This window comes from Desmodus rotundus, chromosome 8, assembly GCF_022682495.2.
Source record: "Desmodus rotundus isolate HL8 chromosome 8, HLdesRot8A.1, whole genome shotgun sequence".
NCBI classification, from domain to species: Eukaryota; Metazoa; Chordata; class Mammalia; order Chiroptera; family Phyllostomidae; genus Desmodus; species Desmodus rotundus.
The window spans coordinates 118,590,585-118,613,135 of NC_071394.1; the positions used below are offsets into that span (position 1 = coordinate 118,590,585).

Consider the following 22,551-nt stretch of genomic DNA (forward strand, 5'->3'; position numbering starts at 1 on the left):
TGGCATGTTGGTTCATTCTAGACATAATTTAACAGTAAAACCTACTTAAGAAAGCAGGAGGCTGAACGGCTTGTCAGACACCAGGCGTATACACCAGGAGCTCAACACAATAACAAATTAAGCACTGTTTATATACAGACATGGCTGGCCTTATTTTCTTCTTAATCTTTGATTTAGGTAATAATTACACTGTAATTTTAACTCTCTGTGCAGTTTGAATGTTTGCGTAATTGTCTTATTACCATTGTATTTACTGGTACTGATACAGGGAGCCAGTGAAATTTGGCTCTGTGTCTCTAAGTCTTTGTTTACATAAGGCTGGCAATGATTTAGGCACGATAACATGTATCCCGTTTCTACTAGATGACTCTAAATGTGTTTGACCAAAAGCTACGGGGACCTTGGAGGCCAAGTGAAAAATGTATAATTAAATTTCTGCAGAGTTCTCACTTTCTCTAAGCCAAGCTTTTCTTTTCCTTGCATATTTTACAGAATTCCCCGGATGAGACCCAAGTGCCTTTTGCTCAAATTTTGTCATGCATGCAGTGTCTGCATGTATTAGCTACACACTCTGAGAACATGTGAGCTGAAAGCTGTAAAAAATCTTGCAAAAGGAGAAGAAAACAAGAGCTTCACATGAAGTTCAAATGTGTCCTTCTGCTAGTCAGCTTTGGTGAATGCAGAGTTTTACTAACTCGAATGTTATCTTAACTCTAAATCCAAAGTTAATTTGTTGTAGCTCCTCGGTTCAACAGAAATGTGTGGAATTTGATGAGTTGTGTGTGTGTGTGTTATAAACAGTATGTTTACTACAGTGATGTGCTTATAAAATCCTTGGGGAGCTTGTTAAAATGCAGATTCTGGTTCAGTGGATCTGGGATGGAGCTCAAATTGTGCATGTTTGAGAAGTTCAAGGTGATGTCAGTATTGTTGCTCCAGAGGCTGCACTTTGAACAGCAAGGTCGTGAACATGAGACTGAAACATGTAACATCTTTTGTAGGTGAAAGGATAAGGCTCCGGCAAGAGTGTGCAGGTATGACATTACAAACTTAAGGTACTGAGGTCCTATGTATAGAATTTTACTAGAGTGGGGGAATAAATAATATTAAATCCCTTTGCCTTTTAGCTACAGTTTAATCTCTCTAGGAATGCTATTAGTACGTTCAGCTATTACGTTTCTCCCCATTAATATGGCCTTACATATGTATAATACAGAAATATATGCCACAGTGGCAGTGACTTGGGGTCATAAAAGATCCCATAAATTGGGTTGTTTTATTGATTTTGTGGTTTTAAAATGACCTTCTGTCAGCTGCCTACAGGCAACATTGTTAATGTTTTTGAAGTTTTCCATCCTTCAGAGAGGAAGGGTGAACCAGAAGATCAGCATGTCCTCTGACTTTCCCGAGGGCAGATCCCCCGCAAGGCTTGTGGCTTGATGGAACTTGACTTTGTTTAGATAATTGCACACAGATACCCATTTGTTACCTTAGAGAGGCTGAGTTTGTTATATGGCCATCACACTTGGAAAAACATCATGTGACCTTAATTTGGAATAAGTCAAGTGGCTGATCCTGAGTACTTGGTAGGACACAGTGGTTTTGTAGGACTTAGGTTTTAAAGATTTCTGGGGTAGAAGGTACTTTAATATCCATTGTAATATCTGAGAAATTATCTGAATGAAAAGGAATATTTACTTTGGCTCTGAATTTTAATTTTGTTTGTGTGGTAATGCCAGAAAATATAGTTTTATTTTAATTGTCAAATACTTATTATTTGAATATTCTCTTTATTAGTTTATTTTGTATGGAGTCAGTTTTCTAAGCCAGAGGAGTCTTCCCCAGACCTAATGTAAATTACCTCCAATTGACCAAAATAATCTAGAGATGGAACCTTGTAAGGACCAAGCATTTAGAAGTAGGGATGTTCTCCAATCATTTTCAGTTGCTATTGTTGCCTCTATTGTATTAAAATATATTCGCACATATTCAAGATTCTGCTTCAAAGCATGGTGTGTTATAGAGACATAGTGGGATATGACATTACTCACACCTATTCTAAAAAATGAGATCATATATTGGAACTAGTTCATGACTTAACAAAGTCACAGTACATTGATTCTCTTAAATAGCAGAAAGACACACCTAATTTAATGTTGCCCATCTCATTTCACTAAGACATTGTTTACTAATCTGTAAAACTTAGAAATCCTACAACAAATGATAATATGTAAAACTTGGTAGTTTACAAAAATATTAAAGGAGGCTGCAAAATTAAACATTGGTAAGGCTGTGGAGAAACTGCTACTTTGCTGACGACAACAGCACTTTGGGAAACAACGTGTTCTGCATGCCTCAGCAATGCTTGTGATCACAGAGCCCAGTACAACCTTACACGTTTGTACAAGCAAAGAGAAATGAAAATATTTGTGATGGCAATGTTTGTAATTGCAAAAATGAAGGCATGAGTGTGGATAAACCTAAGTGAAAATCGACAGAAGCTCTGATAAACAAATTGTAAATTATTTGTTCAAAGGAATGGTGTAACTCAGTGAAAAGGATCACAGCCTCTTGCATCAACATGGTTGAATTCATAATTTAACATGTAGAGTGAAAATAAAAAGCTTCTGCACCACTAAAGAAAACATTAGCAGAATGAAAAGGAAACCAAATATATGGGAAAATATATTTGTTAATAATGTCTTGGACAAGGGTTTGATCTCCAAAATATATAAAGAACTCACATGACTCTACTCTTGGAAGACAAACAGCCCAATTAAAAAATGGGCAAAGGATCTGAACAGACACTTCTCCAAGGGGGATATACAGAGGGCCCAGAGACATGTGAAAGGATGCTCAGCATCACTAGCCATCAGAGAGATGCAAGTTAAAATCACAGTGAGATACCACTTCACATTGGTCATCGTAACCAAATCAACAAACAAGTGCTGGCAAGGCTGTGGAGAAAAGGGAACCCTAGTGCACTGTTGGTGGGAATACAGACTGGTGCAGCCACTGTGGAAAACAGTATGGAATTTCCTCAGAAAACTAAAAATGGAACTGCCTTTTGACGCAGCAATTCCACTGCTGGGATTATATCTTAAGAATCCTGAAACAACGATTCAAAAGAACCTATGCACCCCAAAGTTCATAGCAGCACAATTTACAATAACCAAGTGCTGGAAGCAGCCTCGGTGCCCATCAGTAAATGAGTGGATCAAAAAACTATGGTACATTTACACAATGGAATACTATGCAGCAGAAAGAAAGAAGGAACCCCTACTCTTCACGACAGCATGGATGGAACTGGAGAATATTATGCTTAGTGAAAAAAGCCAGGAGGTGGAGGACAAATACCATATGATCTCACCTATAATTGAAACCTAATCAACAAAACAAATAAGCAAGCAAAATATAACCAGAGACATTAAAATTAAGAACAAACTTACAGTGACCAGAGGAAGAGGGAGGGAAATAATGGGGGAAAGAAGGGAAGGGTCATCAAAGAACATGTATAAAGGACCCATGGACAAAGCCAAAAGGGGGAAGGATTGAGGGTGGGAGATGGGGGTCAGTGGGGCAGGGCAAAGTGGTGGTGGGGAAATGGAGACAGCTGTTTTTGAACATTAATTAAAAAATGATTAAAAAAAGGAAAGAAAAGGAAGTAAGCAAGTTGCAGTAAAATATGTAAACTATGATTTCTTTTAAGTGAAGTGCTATTATGAGCAAACTAAATGTATATTCTATACGTATGTTAACATTATAGAAAAAAGCAAGGGATATTTCACTACAGAACACAGGGCGGCGCCGTCTGTGGAGAAAAGTGCAGGACGGGCTTAGAGAGAGGCAAGCTCAGTATTTCGCAGTCACAACCAATAATCTAGTTCTTATGCTCTGTGATATCTGTTAAGCTAAGGGATTTTATAGATTTTAAATGTCATAAATATTTCACATATTCAATATTCATTTATACATAGATATTTATATGCTCATATAAATTAAAATATAATTTAATATAATAATACTGGGGTGGGCAAAAGTAAGTTTACAGTGGTGAGTACACAAAACAGTTTATTCTTGTGTTATTATTTATTAATTATTGTATTATTTATGTGTATTATTTTTCTTATATTAGTATTGTTATTATTTTGTAACCTTACTTATGTTGTATCTTTTAAGAAATAATAACTGATAATTTAACCTCCATTTTTACAAAGTTAATTTATTTACTTTTACAGAGAGAGGAAGGGAGGGAGAAAGAGAGGGAGAGAAACATCAATGTGAGAGAGAAACATCAATTGGTTGCCTCTTGAACATGCCCTGCCTGGGGACCAAACCTGTAACCCAGGCATGTGCCCTGACCAGGAATCAAACCAGTGACCTTTTGGTTTGTGGGCAACACTAACTGAGCAACACCAGTCAGAGCTTAACCTACTTGTTCTTCCCAGCCCTGTATATTACAGAAAATCATTATATAATTCAATAATTAAAGTATTAAAATAAACCTGTTTATCCTTTTTTTACTTGGAATATAATAAATGCAACATTCTGAGTTATAATAAATGATAACACAAATAAAACAAGGCAGCATTTGGATACAAACAAACTAAAATTTCAAAATATCCATGACTTAACTTTTACTTTTTAAGTACGATATAGAAAATGATGTTGAAAGGTTGTGTATGTTTTAAGTTTTCAAAGTGTTGATTTGCTTTTAAATTGTGATTTCATAGTAAGTATTCTAAAATACTCAGCTGCCATATATAGGAAATTGAAGTCAGTGTATCAACACCTTTAAGTGGAAAAATTCATTGTTTCTCAAACAGGGAAGGTGAAATCTTTCTCCCCGTGACCCCACCATAGGTGCTGTAGGCAGAGGCCTGGCTGAAGCACCTGCACAAGGACACACACAGACACTGAGACCTCCAGGGTTTCTAATGTTGTTTGAGAAACATGGAGTCTTCAGAAGGAAGTGATACACGTTAACTCAAAACATAACTGCAGCAATACTAAGCCGGAGGCAGCCAGTGGACCTATACATTGGTAGGTGTCCGCTGAGCAGACCTTTATTCTTTGGAAGTTTTTTTGACAGGCTCACATACCCTGGATTGGTGATACACTTGATACCGGAAAAGGTAGTAGAAATGCAGTAAATGAGCTGTGACCTTTACATGGCTGAGGGCATTTGTTGGTGGTTGGTAACTATTCACAGAAAATAAGTTAATTAATAAGTAATGATAAAGATTTCTTTGTACGTGTGTAAACTGTAAAGCATCCAGTGATGAGACTACTTTTTTCATGCCAGCTTGTGTGTGTGTGTGGCTTACACTGTGAACACTTTCCAATAGTGCAGGAAGAACTTTTATGTTGCACACATTGCTTATACTTACAAGTCATGTAGAGAGTCCTTAAAAATGCAACATTATACAACTGATAGGATTATATGGAACATATAAAGAAGACAAACAATATTTTTAAAAAGAAAATAACCAACATAGCAAATAGTTTGTGTGATGAGACTATAAATTTTTTTCCTACGTTTTTCAAATCTTACTTTATGAGATATATTTCCTCTATAATGGAAAAAATAATCAACTTATTAAAGTGTCAGTACTCAAGTGAGGAGTGGGCTGAAGACTGGTAATAGCATTTCAATTTTACGGGCATGAAATGTGGCTTTTTATTACATTTTAATGTAAAGGAAAGTGGAACCAATTATATTCCATGGCACAAGAAAAGTGCATACCATGTAAACACATCAACTCTGACTTTGGTTTGCTAGCAGTTAACGTTAAAGCAAGGAAACGAGAGTCCACTTCCTGAGCAGACCACACTGTATTGCCTCTTCCCTGGAGGTGAATCCCCACCATGTAATACATACCTGTAACCGCGGCACAATGAAACCATTGCTAGTCCAACCGGGGAAAATCATGTACTTCACAAGGAATCCGCGCGGTGATGGAATCAGGCTTACCTGCAAGAAATAAATATGGGCATGGGATACACAGCATGTGTTAGCCACTTCTCCAAACTATTTTTATTGTCAGAATTAATTTTACATAGGAGCTTCAGTTTTTGTTGTTTTCTCTCCACCACCCCCAAATTACCGTCCTTTGATGTGGGTGAAAAAGTTTCTGTACACAATAAGAAAGCAACTGGCTGCTGACAATTTGTTAGAACTTCTCATCTGTAATTTTGTTTGTCTATCTCTTCTTTAGTCAGCTTGTAGCAAATGGGTGTACATTGAGGAGTCTAGAGCCTTTAAACAGAACAGGAAAAATCCCGAGGGAATGGATGCATGGGAAGTAAATATTTCTTGCTGCTCCATGTCTCTGTTTCCTCTTCATTAAAAAATATTGTTAGCTTTTCATACCATTGCAATGATTTTCTGAATGTTTTATTGAAAAATACTATGTGATAGAAAATCGAGCTAATCATCAGCGTCCAGCTACTTGGTGAATTCTCACGAACTGAACACACCCGTATGACCAGCAGTCACCCTGTGGAACAGGACATGGCCAGCACCGCAAAACCCCTTCATGCCCCTTCTAGTGACCACGTCCAGGGATAACCACTACATCAATTCATAGACATAGAATAATTTAATATGTACTTTTGTCCATCTTGCTCAGTGCCAGAGATTCATTCGCACTGTTGCTAGTAGCTACGCTCTGTCACTCCCCTCATGGTAGTATCCCATTGTTTGAGTAAACTCAGTGTGTCTATTATCTTGATTTTTGTCCATTTGAGTAGTGTCCAGCTTTAGGCTGCTAATGAACATTCTTATACATTTTTTTAAAGATTTCATTTATTTATTTTTACAAAGATGGGGAGGGCGGGAGAGAAGCACAGATATAAGAGAGAAATGTTCTTGGTTGCCTCTCATACACACCCCACCAAGGACTGAACCTGCAACCCAGGCATGTGCCCTGACAGGTTTGAACAGGCGACCTTTCATTTTGTAGGATGATGCCCAACCAACTGAGCCATGCCGGTCAGGGCATATACTCCGTTTAATACAAGGAAAAAGAAACACAGATGATCTAATAATTTCATATGTTGTGAATATAAAAGAAAAAAATCAAGTTTGTTTTTCTAAAGCTGATTAATTACATAGGCATTAGCATTCTCTTCATTGTCTATTCATCAACTTTCATCAGATACCTGTTCTCTACTGTCTTCTGTATAAAGGCTCAGTGGTACCGAGAAAGAAGGCTGTTCTGTTCTCAAGGACATTTCAGAAATAAACCTGTGCTCACCATACAGGGGGGCCGTGCTACCATGGAGATGGCACTTGGAGAGGAGATTCCCCTGATGCATCTAAAAGATGAGAGAAACCCTCCTAGAGGAGAGCATGGAAACGGTGGCAGGCAGAGCAACTTGTGATTAGAGAGGCATAAGGAAAGAAAGAAAATTCTTGGCTGGTAGAATTGCATTCAGTGTGGCAGGGAACATCCTAGAAACTTGCAGTAATCAGCTCTGGCCAAATTTGGAGGCTCCATTTGGGAAGTGATGAGAATAGAGACTAGAAAGGAAAACCAAGCCTATTGTATTCCCTGACTCACATAATGTAAGTTATATAAAGCATTGTGGAGGGCCAAGGGACAATTAAAACAAAACTATTCTTGGATATTTTTTTTACCAAGATGATAATGCAACCCACTTGAGTAGCATTATACATACAATATAATAGTAATGAGTTAATTTTGGTGTAAATAGTGTCCACAATAGACTCTTAAGGCACAAATAAACAAAATAAGAAGAATGATTACTCAAGCAAGAATGCATTTGTCAATAAGTGATTAACTTTTGTAAGTGTCTCTTTTTCTTATTTATACCACAGTTAAGAACACCTGGTTTTAACTTTGCTGGAGGAATACGACCACGAGGTGAAATGCGTACTGTGTTTCTGCTAGGTGTACATATTCTTTGCTCCATAAATCTGTGTAAACCATGGAGTCTCCCCATTAATACTATAGGATGTGATCTGTGCTTAAACATGACATTCATAGTTACAGGTTTCTCAAGAAAGTACAAAGACAAGGCTGTGGGTTGTAATAATGTGGATATTACATTACACTGAGAGTTTCATTTGGGGCCTTGTAGTGGAAGTTAGAGACAATATATTCAAGTTTTATTAAATAAGAGCTGATCAGATACAGAGAGTTTGTGAGAAGACATGATAATCTTCCTGGTGTGTGAGCAGCTGAATTTTTCTTGTGTTTTTCCTTTAGCCCGTGACCCTCCCAAATGGCACGCACTGAAAGGTGTGCTAGGTGTGTTCTTTGTCACACAAACCACTTTCCCCACTGGAATGAAAGAAATGCACTGGGGGTGGGGGGTGGGGGGGTGTCTGTGCCCACCTGCAAGAGAGTGGGAAGGGTTAAGACAGATGAACCGGAAATCACTGAGAATTGAGTTGAGTCAGCATTGCATGAATTTTGCAATCTACTCACTTCCTTAATTATGTTTTCCAGAACTTATAACAGCAGCCTAGATTTACGGACCATTTGGTAATTGAAAGATTGAGTATCACTCCAGCAATTACAGTTTTGATGACCTACTATTAGCTTATCATTATAGAATGCTCAAAATGCATTCTTTCATTGTGTTCCTACTTACCTAGTGTGGCAGTTACATATATATTTTACATATAATTGTGAAAGCATTATGGATAAAACAGAATGTAAAAAGCAAATAATTTTCACATTGCTAATTGGACTACACCACTGATTTATGGCAGCATGAATTAATTGAATATCCATTGGGCAGTGGGTTTCTTCCAATGGTTCCTCAAGGACCGAATCTTCTTGGGGGATGCACAACAGTTTTATTCAATATACTCCTCAAAATTTAATGCAAGGAAGTTGATGTGTTGACAAAAATGACTCTGTTCTCGCCTCTCTGGGCAAGTTGTTGCGTACATTTTTGGAAGTAAGAAGAAGGTTACTTTAAATTAAAATTTGACTTGGGGAAGGAAGGAGGTTTGGCTGGGGTGGGGTGGAGGGATGGGGAGAAAATGCAGATAACTGTAATTGAATAACAATAAAAATTTTTAAAAGATAAAAACATTAAAATTTGGCTTGATTTATATATTGTCTGCTTTCGTACATGTGAGCTTTTGAAAAATGAAAATAATCTTATTTAGATCACTTCTTTCTATTTTATATGGCTGTGTCTGTTTTTCTCTTTGTGAGTTCTAATTCTTTTCAATGAAGCACTGACATTCTTACATTACCTAATTACAGAAATGCATTTTTAAATGTTATGAAGCTCAGAAAGATTCTACAGACAGCTCAAAACTATCATTCTTTTAAAGACAAGTCTCCCTGAGAAATAACTCCTTGAGTTCCTAACATTAGACACTTCCTCATAGCAAATAGTAAAAACTGTGTATTCATTAAAAAGCTTAGAGTAGCTGCTATATATAATTTTTTCTTTCAGTATTTTATGCCAATATTTTTCTTGAGTGTCTTTACAGAATTAAAATAATGTAATCCATTCAAGATTTTACAAAGACTTCAAAACTATTTCTCAGTTGGGCTCTTGAATGATGTTACAGCTCATTCTTTTTTTTTTTGAATGAAATGGAGTGAGTATGCTCAAGATAAGGTATAGAAGGTGCTGTATCACTATCAGGAAGATATGCAGTTGGCCGTGTTGCAAAGGGGAGCTGTATCTGTGCCTAGATATGTTCGACTCCATTGCCATTCTGATTGTCTTGTCTGATGAGGGGTAAAATATGTGGCATTTACTCATTCATTCATTCATTCATTCAATAAACACTTACTGAGTGAGCCCTGTGTATAAGGCCAGGTATATAAAATAAGTAAGACCTAGATCCTACCCTTGAAGAACTCATCCTTAATATTGGGATAGGAAAAGGTACAGTATAGTAAGACACACTCCAGTGCTAGTAAAATATTGCGGTGCTCGTTCATTCGTTCCGTCGCGTGGTGAGCAAGGGAGGATTGATGAAGCATTTTCTCTTGCGGGGTGGCATCATGGCTCACACAAGTTCTAGCAAGTGAGACAAGCAGTAAGCAAGGGCCAAGGGCTGACACATTTTCTCTTGTCAAAATGCATGGAGGGCCAGGTTTGAATAGTTCCAAATCCCATGAATATGGAGGTACCAATCACTGAACTGCATTTTTTACATTCGTACCATTGATGATGCAATGCACTCTCCAGAAGAGCTATGCTCAGTGCCTGTTGGATCATAACCGGAATTGAACTGTTTGGGGAAGAGAGAAAATGTCAGTTGAGGTGGGGTGGAGAGGATGAGGGTGGTGACCAAGAAAACCTCGGGGGGAAATTAGAAAGGAGTGAAGCGACCCACACCAGGATCGGGAACTACTACTTTAATAGCAACAGCACCTTCACAGAACTTTTTTGAGAGCCTGATTGTGGACTGTGGTCCTGGGGACACCATGGAAACCTAGAACCTACTCTAAACAGCCAGGTCTCACTGCTCCTGAAATAGGGCCTCAAAAGGATCGTGTGTGCGGTGCATTTGATGCAGTGTTTCGATAATATGGTTGAGGCAACAGATGATGTCAAGATTTTCAGAAACTGAGGTTTGATGTCTTCCCTGAACAGCAAGTGTAAATTCTGCCACAAAGCTGTGTTTTCCGTTATGCGTTCAGTGTGATGTTAGGGTCACAGATAGACTAGAATGTGCAACATGCTGTGAAGTCATAAACTTCTTTTTTAAATACTTTTTGAAAATATTTTATTTATTTATTTGTAGAGAGGAGGAGGGAGAAAAACATCAATGCGTGGTTGCTGCTCATACACTCCTTCCTGGGGACCTGGCCCGCAACCAGGGCATGTGGCCTAGACTAAGAATCGAATTAGCGACCCTTTGATTCTCAGGCTGGCACTCAATCCACTGAGCCACACCAGCCGGGGCAAATAAGCTTCTGTAAGGAATACATTTCCTTGGACGTGAGTTCTAACAATCAATGATGAATATCTCTGGCTGCGCTATTTCCAATGAGCAGTGGTCATTTTTTGGCTTTCTGGGGACTAATCACGTCCACACATGCAAAAGACTTTCATAGATTTGTGCATCCCCATGACTGGCCAGAGGACTGAATTTGATCTGGATTTGTTTCCTATGCATTACGGACAGCGTGTTACCAAGGAAAGGGAAAGATTTCACAACCAAATGCTCCTTGGTTTATATATAAGCAATATAACTGAATATCTGTGTCAATGTGGGCCAGTAACTTAATATGCCTAACTTTCATTTTTTAATCTTAAAAATGAGAGTGATAATATTAACTTATCCGGTAGTTGTGAGAACCTGGAATAAAATATCTAATGTGCCCCGTGTAGTGGCTGGCATATAGCTACTGCTCAATGAATGGGGTGTGTGTGTGTGTGTGTGTGTGTGTGTGTACATGTAGTCCAATCATCAGTAGGTGTTTCTGAACTGGAAGAGCTGTCAGATTTTTACAGAGGTTTACTCTGGGTCGAGCTCTATGCTGGATATTTTGAAAATCATCAGAAAAGCATGAAATGTTATCTTGACTCCTGAAAAATTAAGTTCTGGTTGAAAAGATAGCCTCCTGGGAAACAAACAGAGAATGTCATAAAACAGTAAAATAATAAGTAATAATAATAATGGTAGTAATAATAAATGCTAGGTGATTTTCATGCAGGCTGTGAGCACAATAGCTGTTCAGATTTGGGAGAAATAGCTGGTGGACATGGAAGTGAGAACATGCCGTTTACCCTCGAAGGACCTTATTTAGAAAGAGAAGGGGCAGCTGGAAGACATCAGTGCCACCATCTCAAACTGGCGGTCCTCAGGCTCGAGAACCTAGAAGAGCTGTTTTATTTGGCCTTCACATTAACATCTCCAAATGCCAAAGAACAAATGAGCCATCTATATAGAAGTAGGCAAGCAAGCACATTATTTTTTAAAAGGATAATATTTCATTCATTAAATAAATGTAATACCTCTTTCTAGTTTGGTATCAATATAGAAGGCATGTGAATAATGAGTTAGCTGGGAGCTAATTGACTGTGGAGACTCTATTTTCAGTGTCTGCCTGTATTTTTTGAATTAATATACACAGCGGGTGATTCAGCAAAAGAATTTAAAAATAAATTCTTTATAGAAAGATCCCATCAATTTGATGTCTTTATAATTCATAAAGCACAGACCCATAATCACTCTATTTTGTCTTTAGCTTTGGAAAATAAAAGATGCCATTGGTTTAAATTAGGCTTATATGTGGAATAATCATGTATGAGGTCTGTCCAGAAAAAGTCCAGCCAAGGTTAATATAATGAGAACAGTTTGCGTGACATCAGTGTAACCTGGCAGCCAAGGAGAGTGGACTGGAATGCACATACATGAATAGTGACAACTTCACTGTACTAGTCAGTGGGGCAGTAGATGCTGTGAGTGAGCATGTGTACTGTGTGTCCTTCGCATTCAAAATGACTGAATCTGCATCAGATTTTGCATTAAGCCTGGACATTCCTCCATGGAAACTATTCTGATGATTCAGAAGGCCACAGCTATGGGCAACTGACATTGGCAGCTTCCTCATGACAATGTGCCCAGTTATGCATCACATCTCGTGCAGAGTTTTTTGGCAAAACATCAAATCAACCAGGTGATTCAGCCCTGCTACAGCCCAGATTTCATGCCCTGTGACTTCTGGCTTTTCCCAAAACTAAAATCACCTTTGAAAGGGAAGAGATTTTAGACCATCAATGAGATTCAGGAAAATACAATGGGACAAATGATGGCTATTGGGAGAACTGTGTGAGGTCCCAAGGTGCCTACTTTGAAGGGGACTGAGGCGTCACTGTCCTATGTACAATGTTTCTTGTATCTGGTATCTTCTTCCATAAATGTTTCTATTTTACATAGTACATGGACGGATACCTTCTGGACAGACCTCGTGTATCAACAGATATAGTTTGATTCAGACGCTGTTTAAGAGAATAAAAGCCAAAAAAAGATTGACTATTTCTTTAAAAATTGTAATATGAAACTTGTATTGACAAGCTAAAGTAAAAGTAGCTTAAAGAGTTGATAGATGACACATGAACTTATAAAACTCAGTTATGAAAAATCAATATGTAATAAGTGGATAGTTATTATAGGCTGGCTCCTTTTTTACAGGGTGCTGTTAGAATTAAATAAAATATTATTGGGGACCTGATCACGTTTGGACACTGTATGGGCACTCAGAGTAGTTGGTGAATATGTAGATAAGATGCGAAGTTGGGTATTTCAATGTTGAAAAGTGTCCTAGCAAGTCTGTGTTAGGTGCTTCTGACATTGGCTGCAGAAGGTACTAATCACCCAGATGGAAAGACTTAGGGTATAAAATGTGTTCACTTCTTTTGTTTCCCCTGAGAAGTTGAACTCCCCAGGACCGTTGACTGTGGGTAACACTGTATCTCTTCTAGCTGTACGAAATAAAAGCATGGAAATGTAATTGTATTCGTCTGGGAGCTCCTGGAGCCAGGGGGCACTGGGACCAAAGCTCAGGTGTCACGTCCAGGCATCTTTCATTAATTTGGTCACATATTTCTCCCATATCAGATTTGCTTTCTACTCACGGGTGGCATCAAGAAAAAGTTTATGAACTCTTAAGATTTTAACCTAAACCCTACAAAGGAGAAGACTAAATAAGTGAGATAATTAAGTCTAGTAACACCGTTTACCTCAGAAATATTTTTTTCCTTCGGGGTGTGCAAAAATGTATCTTTATATAGAAGTTTTGACTCTAAGCTATTAGTAGACTTTGACAAAACCTCAGAAAGAGAGAATTGCTATCATTCTTCCCATGGGTGTTATATCGGTGGTTTTGTATTTATGGTGTTTTGGGCCATAAAAAAGTCTAAACTTTATTTACCTCCATCAGCTGTTGACTTTGCAGAGCATGGAGAACACAGCACCAGTCACACAGAAAGGACCTGTTTGTCTAGTCAGAGCTCAGACATGAATTGGAGCCAGTGGCCCATTAAACACCTCCTTTTGTTGTTTAAAGCATGTTCTAGCTTTGCGAAATCATTGGTAGTTCAGGCTGTTGTAGCGGAGCCAAGGAATAGAATCCCTGCCCCTCCAGAGACTCAGCCAAGGACTGCAAGTTGTGTCCTACTGTTTTCTCATTCTGTCCTATTGCAAAGTCTTGCCTACAGTGTAATTAGGAATCAGGAAATCAAGAAACAGCATAATTTACTTTTTGGCATGCACACGTATGTGTGTGTGTGTGTATGTGTGTGTGTGATTTTCCAATTTTTAGTAGTATTGTAATACTTTTTGGGAAATGTCTTTTAAGAAAAAAAGTTGCTTGCTTAAATATTTGCCAATGCTTTCCACAAGAAAGCATTTCATTTTTTGGCTCTAAAGAAATTATAACCGCATTTTACTTATACTATAGTAAATGAAGGAGAAGATATCTCTAATAATGCCACAGTAGGACAATGTGCCCACTGTAAGTTTAGAGTCTCATTGTGAGATGCAATTTGTTATGAGATATAGTAATTTTTAATTTCCTCTTTAAAAGGCAGGGCTAAATTTTAATTTAGAAGGTACTTCTATAAAAAAATTCTAGAATATCTTTAGTAGCCAATTAAGAAAGGTTTTTGCCTTAAGAGTTTGTGTGTTTGATGTGAGATGGTTATAAATGTTCTAAATTATTTTTCTTATTCTAGTTTTTAGTTCCCCCATACTATATTAACAGTATTTTTTGTGGGGGAAAAAGTTTCAGCAAATATTCCCTTTGTTCTCCCTTTTTGTTGTTTACTATAATATAATTTTGCAAATGTTTACTTCTCTGAGTATCCAAAATCTAGCAAACATTATGTTACTTAATAAGTATGATTATAGGTACCTTGAATCATTGTCCACTAAAGAAACTGTTCAAACGGGATATTATTTTACTGGTTATTTTTCTAAAAGAGAAACGCTTGGGATGAAATGGAGATTAAAAAAGAGGCTGTATGTGTTTGGGGGGTGTGAAAAAGGTGGAGAGATGAGGAAATTTGGAGAAAGTGGACTTGTATAATTATAGCGTGAGGGCATAGACATTTCAGTAGTCCTAAACCCCAACAAAGCTTTGAACCTGTGGGTACATCTGTGATGAAGTACAGTGAAATCTGTAACATTGAAAATAACAGTATAAACTATAAATGCAAATTATCCTTTTGACAAATATCTTTACCCAACAAATTTTTTAGTGGAAGATTTTGACAGTCTAACTAGTAATGTTTTAAGCCACCACTTGGGACAGAAATTTTCTCCTCGTTCACCTTTTGTGCACCTTAGAGAACGATAAAGACTGGAGACGTGTTCATACAGCAGAGACTTGTGGCAAGAAGAACTGATATGTGATGTGTACTGATTCTATGCCAGCCACTGTTATCAGCCTTTCCGATAAAACCCATTTAATCTTTACAACAACCCTATGAAGTAGAGATTAGTGTACTCATTTTATATATTTAAATAGATGTGTATAAAGTTTAATAAATAGTACAAGTCAATATTTTAAAATAGATTTACATTATTATAGATGATGGAATAATGTAAGGAACACATAAGATTTAGCCAACCAAATATGCCGGGGCTGAACTGAGATTTGAGTGACAGCAGATGGTCGTCAGAGTATATACTCTTTCAACTACTACACTACATTGCCCTGGAGTCTAATACCTGGGTTCCCGAAGAAATGAAGGCTGATTGAACTAGAAGATCTGATATATGTACCTTCTCTATTTTAGAGGCAGCGTGATGTTATAGTTAGTCACTGTACCAAATTTAAAACTTTCATATCCAAGTTTTCTGATGTAACTTTCATGAATTGTGTGATTTCGATCAAGTTACTGATCTTTTAGGCCATACTTTCTACATTTGCAAAATAGCATAGATACTTCCGTCCCTGGAAATCTTTGATTTAGTTAGCTGCAGGAGTAGAGTTAGAAAGGTTCAGGGAAGGCAGTGGTACCGGGGATGCAAGTATATAGCTGAACCATCAGGGTTTTTCTGGCAAAATATGCTCAATTCATTACCAGGAAACTCCATCCAAGTTCTGGCTGATTTTAGCTTTTAGGTAACTGGTGGGAATTATCTCAGACCCTTACATCAGATTTCATAAAAATATTCCTCTTTCTATTGCAACCTATCAATAGCTCAGCTTCTATTGGCACAAGGCTATAGGTCTATCACTTTTATAATGTCATTCAATCCATCCATTTCTAGAGGACCCTCAGTTTATCTTCAGTCAAAAGTTATCTGAAAATTAAGAAGCAAAGGCATCTAGCACTATTGCATTATCAACACTAGAATTGTAGGAAATGACCACCAAAATGCTTTAAAGTATTAATGAAATTGTAAAAGATGATTACAAATGCAAAAAGAAATTGGTGATAAGAAACTCAGTTCATTAATATGTGGAAAGTTTAATATTTTCCATATATTTTTTACATTTAGGAACACAGATTTAAAAGAAAGCTTGCCAAATATTTTGTGACAGTGGCTGAAATCTTGAACAGATGCTAGTTATTGTTAAACTTGGTACTTAAATTTGCATTATTACTTCTTTATATTATTATGTTGATCAGATGCACACTTTGTGGAATCTAAAGAAGACCAGGGTGTTAGGACATCAACTTCTTCAGTCCCATCAGTTATGTCTCAGGAAACGGGCTCAAAGAGATCGAGTTTTATTCTCTGTATTAGTCATACTTTAAAAACAAAGCCCGGAGTAGGTCATCTGCAAGAGATGATACAATAATGACTATATTAATGATGTATAGAGATATTTATGGTAGATACTTTGTTTCAGATGAAATAGCATTGGATAATTTATTTACTTACAGCAAGCATTTATTTATTAAACTTCTATTACCTTTGGTGGCAGACATTGAGCATACAAAACTCAGTCCTTATCCTCAGTTAATTTATAGCATAATATATCTTTAATAGTAAACTAACTAACTAAATACATCTACTTACTTCTATTTACCTGAGGAGCACTGATAGAAACCCCTGACATTTCAATGTCACCCTCTCCCCAATCCAGAGAGGTGATCATTACAATTCTCATAATGCAGATGAAAATGCCACACTAGGTCAGCACCAGAGCTGGATGCCAGCCCTGTCCAGCCTGGCACCGAGGCCCTTGCTGTTTTCCATGCATCCACAGAGCACGATTTACTTTGATCACAGCCACATGCGATCCTCTTTCAGCCACCTGTGACAGCCCGACAGGTTCATTTTTGAAGGTTCAACCCAGTGATTCCGTAGGGAAGGAAGCATATTCTCAACTTACAGCGAAGAACTGGTGGAAAGGGATCACCCCTGTGTGAAATGGGAGTACAGAGCTTGTTTTCTTGGTTTCTTCCTGCTCAGCTGTGTGTTTGGCCATGTTTGTTACGGTGTTTTAAGTGTCTTCATTGGGCTATGATAACTTTTTCTTTCTCTCTCTCTCTTTCAGGTATGGAAAAATTGTATCTACAAAGGCAATTCTTGACAAAAACACAAATCAGTGCAAAGGTATGTGCGAGGGCGTCTGTACCTTTAGCTCTGGCCTGTGCTGTTCAGTTGCTAGCTCCTCCCAGGTGGAGGTCCAGGCACCGGAAGCACAGTGATTATGAAGTATAGTACATGGTAAACCTCTATAATAATGCCAAAGCTTTCATGGCCTATATTTCTAGTAATATTGCTCATTAATTTTTTTCATTAACAAACAAAATGAAAATCACAAATTAGAACAAATTCCAAATTGCTTCAACATAAAACTAAATTACCTCTTAACAACTTTGGGTTGTCTGGTTTGAATGAAACCATCAGTGATGCAAATTGATTTCCTATATAAAAATGAGGAACTCTGGGAAAAAACTTACCCATGCAAAACACATTGTAATTTATCTATTCTTTAAAGCTTTAGTGACATTGGTTGACTTGGAATGAATTTACTGATGGGCCCACTGTGTCCAGGCTTTAGCTGTAAACACCTCACAGGATCTCACAGTTGGTTTCTTGTTACGGCTTTTTTTTAGAGAAGCAGAAATATTTCTGAAGTATTTGACTATGTCTGTGGCTCATGTTTCTTCATGTCTTGGAATCCAGTACTCTTTTAAGGGTTGCATTATATTATTTGTGAAATCTATGTGGTCTCTCTTACATGACTCAGTTCTTACTGGAAAATTGGAATGCTTCTTGTAGCATGTTATTTGTTGTTCTTGTAATCCACTCTTTTTTACAATACTAACAATAAGAAGTAGGGTACAGTCAAGATCATTCTAAACACTGCCTCTATTTCCTATAGAAATAGAATGTGCACAAGTTTTAGGAATAAACACTAACACACTGCCAATGTGTCCAAACCTACTTGGGTAGTGGTAGTCAGATTTAATTCAGCAATTTAATAATACATTTCATTTCTTATAAACTTATAAATGCACTAAGTATTCAGGTACTATAAGAAAAAAATAAGACATGGTTCCTGTCACCTGATAGTTCAATTTCTTATTGAAAATAATCAAGAAAGCCAAGGAACTAATACTAATAAAATTATTAGGATCAGTATATGAGCCTAATATACGTGAGAGCGTAACAGAGGCGCCTATAAGAGAGGTATCCACAAAACACTGTGGGTAGAGAATGTGGAGATTCCTTTGAGGGGAATTAGTTTATAAAGCCAAAGAACAATGATAGGCTTGAGAAAGGCTGATGTTTAGGAGAATAAATATCAGAATGTGGTTGATCAGACTCACATATCTAGAGAAGAAAAATGCGCAGGTAAGGATATTGGTAGAAAAAATGGAAGGGGTCAAGATTTTGGAGGTTTTAAAAAAAGTTATCCTGAGTATTTGGAACTTAATTCTATATGAACCCCTTAATAGTTTTTTTGAGCAGACATGATAGGATCCTATGATGTTTCAGAACAGTTATTTTGGTGAAGGTAAGCGAAATCAGATTATGAAGGAGAGAAACTGGCGGCAGAAAAAGAGCAATGTGGATTTGAAATCTATATATCAAGAGGGAAATGAGGAAAGTCACCCAAGCACTGTTAGGGAAATAGAAACGGGGGGTTACCATGAGCGTTTGCAAAGGTAGAATTGAATATTCTCTGTCCAGGTGAAATACAAAGGCGACAGAAAGGGATACATAAAATGAAGCCTACATGTTGAGCTTTCATGATTGGGAAAGATGGCTGTGCCACTTCTGGGGTTACAAGGCGGGTATGACAGGAATGGGGAGTTCAAGGAACTGATAAGACAAGGCATTGAAACAACCACCTAAATATGTGTTGAAATAGTCAAGAATTGAAGCAGGAGTGATATTGGAAAAAGGGGCTGATCCAGTAGGTGTTTGTGCAGAAATAGGAAGAATGATACCAGAGGTCTATCCACAATGAAGAAAATGAAGATTCATTGGTTATAAAATTTTATGATATGAAATTCTAGGTTGGAGATTTTAGGTAGGAGGGAAACCATATGGAGAAAAGGCAAGGGGAATTCCCACTCACAGCTCCAGTGGGAGAAGAGATGTTAGAGAAAAAAAACAAATGAAAAGCACTTGAGAGAGCTACGAGGAAATCGTGTCCTCCAGGTGTTAGGCAAAAAATCAAAAGCATGCAAATTAAAGCAATTTGCAGTGATAGTTCATATCCTCTCATGTAGCAAACATTATGACATGTGGGCTATCCAGTGCTAGTTTCTCTGAAACTGGTTCCCCCGTTCTTCTTTATATCATGCTAAATTGGTAGAGCCTTTTAAAATGTCAGTGTGGAGAGAACGATAAAGGACACGCTATTTATACTACTATACTAGTAATTCCACCGAGGATGCTGTCCCAAGTACTTTCTTCCAACATGTTGTTTTAGGTGTGTATAAATGCACATTCTTGGGCATCTTTTATTCTCTGTATTGGAGCAAATGTAAGAAATGTCTCAAGTCTAGCTTATTGAACACACGTAACTCGTATACAGCAGTTGCAATGACAGCCAAGAGGATTAAACTATGTCCACTATGCACATGGTTATTGTAGGCCAAACAAATACAGAAGAATCTCAAATAACCTGTACAATAAATATGGAGTCATGTAAGTATTTTGAGAGTCATATCTGCTTATGATTATGTCTGTGATGGAGCCAGACTCTTTGGTTAGAACACTGCCTTACCATCTAGTAGCTGTGTGACCTATGCTAAATTATTCAACTTCATGGGGTGCCTCAGTTTCTCCATCTATAAACTGATAACAATATATGTGAGTAATACTGATGTGGATGAATAATAATATGGATGAATAATTTTGATGAGTAAATGAGTTAATACATGGATGATGCTCAACATTACCTTGTGTTGTCTGTTGTATAAAATACTGGCAATAATAAGCAAAATGAGAATGTTTGTGTTGAGGTGATTGGAATATGGATGATAGATTATTATGAACTTTATATGTCTCCAAATCTGTTATGTTGTCTTTTCAGGGAAAAAAAAAATAGCAGAACAGTTCTCAGAAAAACTGAGCTGGTCTCACCTGTATTTACATTTTGGTTGATCTTTCCATGAAACCTGAGTTTCTTTGTCACATGTTATTTATTTATTTATTTGTGAGTGTAGAATTAACCACTAGTGTAAAGTAGTATCAGATGAAGATAACAATGAATTAGGAGAGAATGTTACCTTTGCTTCTTTAATTCATAGGCAGTAGTTGAGTTTGTCTTGACCTTTGCTTTCTGTAGGAAAGAATCAAAGGGCGTGAGAGGTGGCTTTTTCAAACAAAATCGCTGAGAGCATTGAGCCTGTAATTAGAGAACACAAATTGGATTTGGTCTCTTCCTAGACACTTGCTTCTGCATCATTTGCAACTTTGCCTCCAGACTGAGACTATGCAATCAAAACGAACTATTATGAAGACAGGCTTTATTAATTTTGTTTCTAAAGAAGTGGCATGAATTCAGTTTTTCATGAACTACTGAACATGTGGCATATTATATGCAAGTTTGTGTTTAGTGAGGTATGAGAAAGTACATGTACTAGTCTCCTTGGAGATAAAAGGAGAAGACACAAAATTAACCTTGCTATATTAACCATACTCTAGATTCTCACTCTATCTCAGTATCTAAAGTAACGGCTTTTGTTCCGTCCTTATCCTACTCACACCTATTTCTAATTCAGCATATTAAATATTTTATAGGGTTCTATTACTATTACTATTACTATTCTGTGTTAATTTTGAGAAATCTTTGTAACAAATGGGACAAAAGTATATGTTTTGGGAGTTATACAGCTGCAAATTTTTCCTCAAAAGTGTTTTATAGTTATAGAAATGGTATGGCAAAAAGAGGTTTACGGTTATGAATACATGAAACAGAGTTTTTTCTTATATTATTATTATGTATTAATTATTGCATGGTTTTCCATATGAGAAACTGTTAACCTACTTTTGCCACACCATGTATTTACTCAGTATTGGCTTGTGATCGCTGTTAATGTACATAATAAAGCCAAAGTAAAACTACCCACAAACATTAGATGTAATAGGTAGCCTTGCTTTTGTAAACAGGTATTTATGCTTGACTGCATTTAATACTATAACCTACCTCTCTAACTCTTTTGCAGAAATTATTTTATTGGGAAAACATTTTAAATAATTTTTATGAAGTGTGAAATAGTTTAAATAAAGTGCTAGAGTTATATTGCTTTCTCCTATTATCTGAATATTACTTTTAATGAATCCACGTCTTATAACTTAACAGAAGTCCCTTTTGCCTTTAAATTCCTTATTTTAAATCAGACTTATATTAATATACATAATGCGCTCTCTTCTTACCAGACTAGGTTAAGTCAGTCCTTTCTTCCAAGATGCACCTTCTCCTGAAGTCCTCAGTAGACTCTTCCTCTCCCACCTACACACTTCGCAACACCACCGCCTTTGAGGGCCATCTGAGAGCAAAGATCCTGTGCTACCTTACTCCTCCCTCGAGCTTTTGTGATTAGTTTGTGTCCTTTATTTAGATTGTAAACGACTCAGGATTCTGGGGGGTGGATATTGGCAAGGTATGGAGGAAACAGAATGGCTCAGAGTGGTTATTCAAATTCCAAAGGCTTTTTTTTTTCTTCCCTGGGATCATTTGATGTCACATCAATGAAAAGAACAAAGAGAGCTGGTATATATGTCTTACAGGCCTGTAGAGTCACCGAGGGTACCAAAGACAGGCACATACTCATGTTTCCCAGAGTCTTTTAAAGCAAACGTTTATAACTGAGAACAGTTATTTATCAATGTAGAATTATTCTTTTTATTGGTTTAAAGTTATCTATTTTCACTTATCCATGATTTTTAAAAATATTTTATTTATTTAATTTTAGAGAGAGGGGGAGGGAAGAAGAAAGAGAGGGAGAAAAACATCAATGTGTGGCTTCCTCTCCCACACCCCCAACTGGAGACCCGACCCGCAACCCAGGCACATGCCCTGACTGGGAATTGAACCAGTGACTCTCTGGTTTTCAGGCTGGCACTCAATCCACTGAACCACACCAGCCAGAGCACTTACCCATGATTTTATA

At 37.3% G+C, this 22,551-nt stretch overlaps 1 protein-coding gene across 9 annotated transcripts in view; it reads left to right on the top strand.

Moving 5' to 3' along the window:
* Positions 1-22,551, top strand: part of RBMS3 (RNA binding motif single stranded interacting protein 3) — a 1,231,630-nt gene that overhangs the window by 801,515 nt on the left and 407,564 nt on the right. For all 9 annotated transcript variants that reach the window (XM_053929473.1, XM_071222108.1, XM_053929475.2 and 6 more), the window contains one exon: positions 17,469-17,527. In XM_053929473.1, the coding sequence (XP_053785448.1) occupies positions 17,469-17,527 (59 nt within the window). The remainder of the gene's footprint in view (positions 1-17,468; positions 17,528-22,551) is intronic.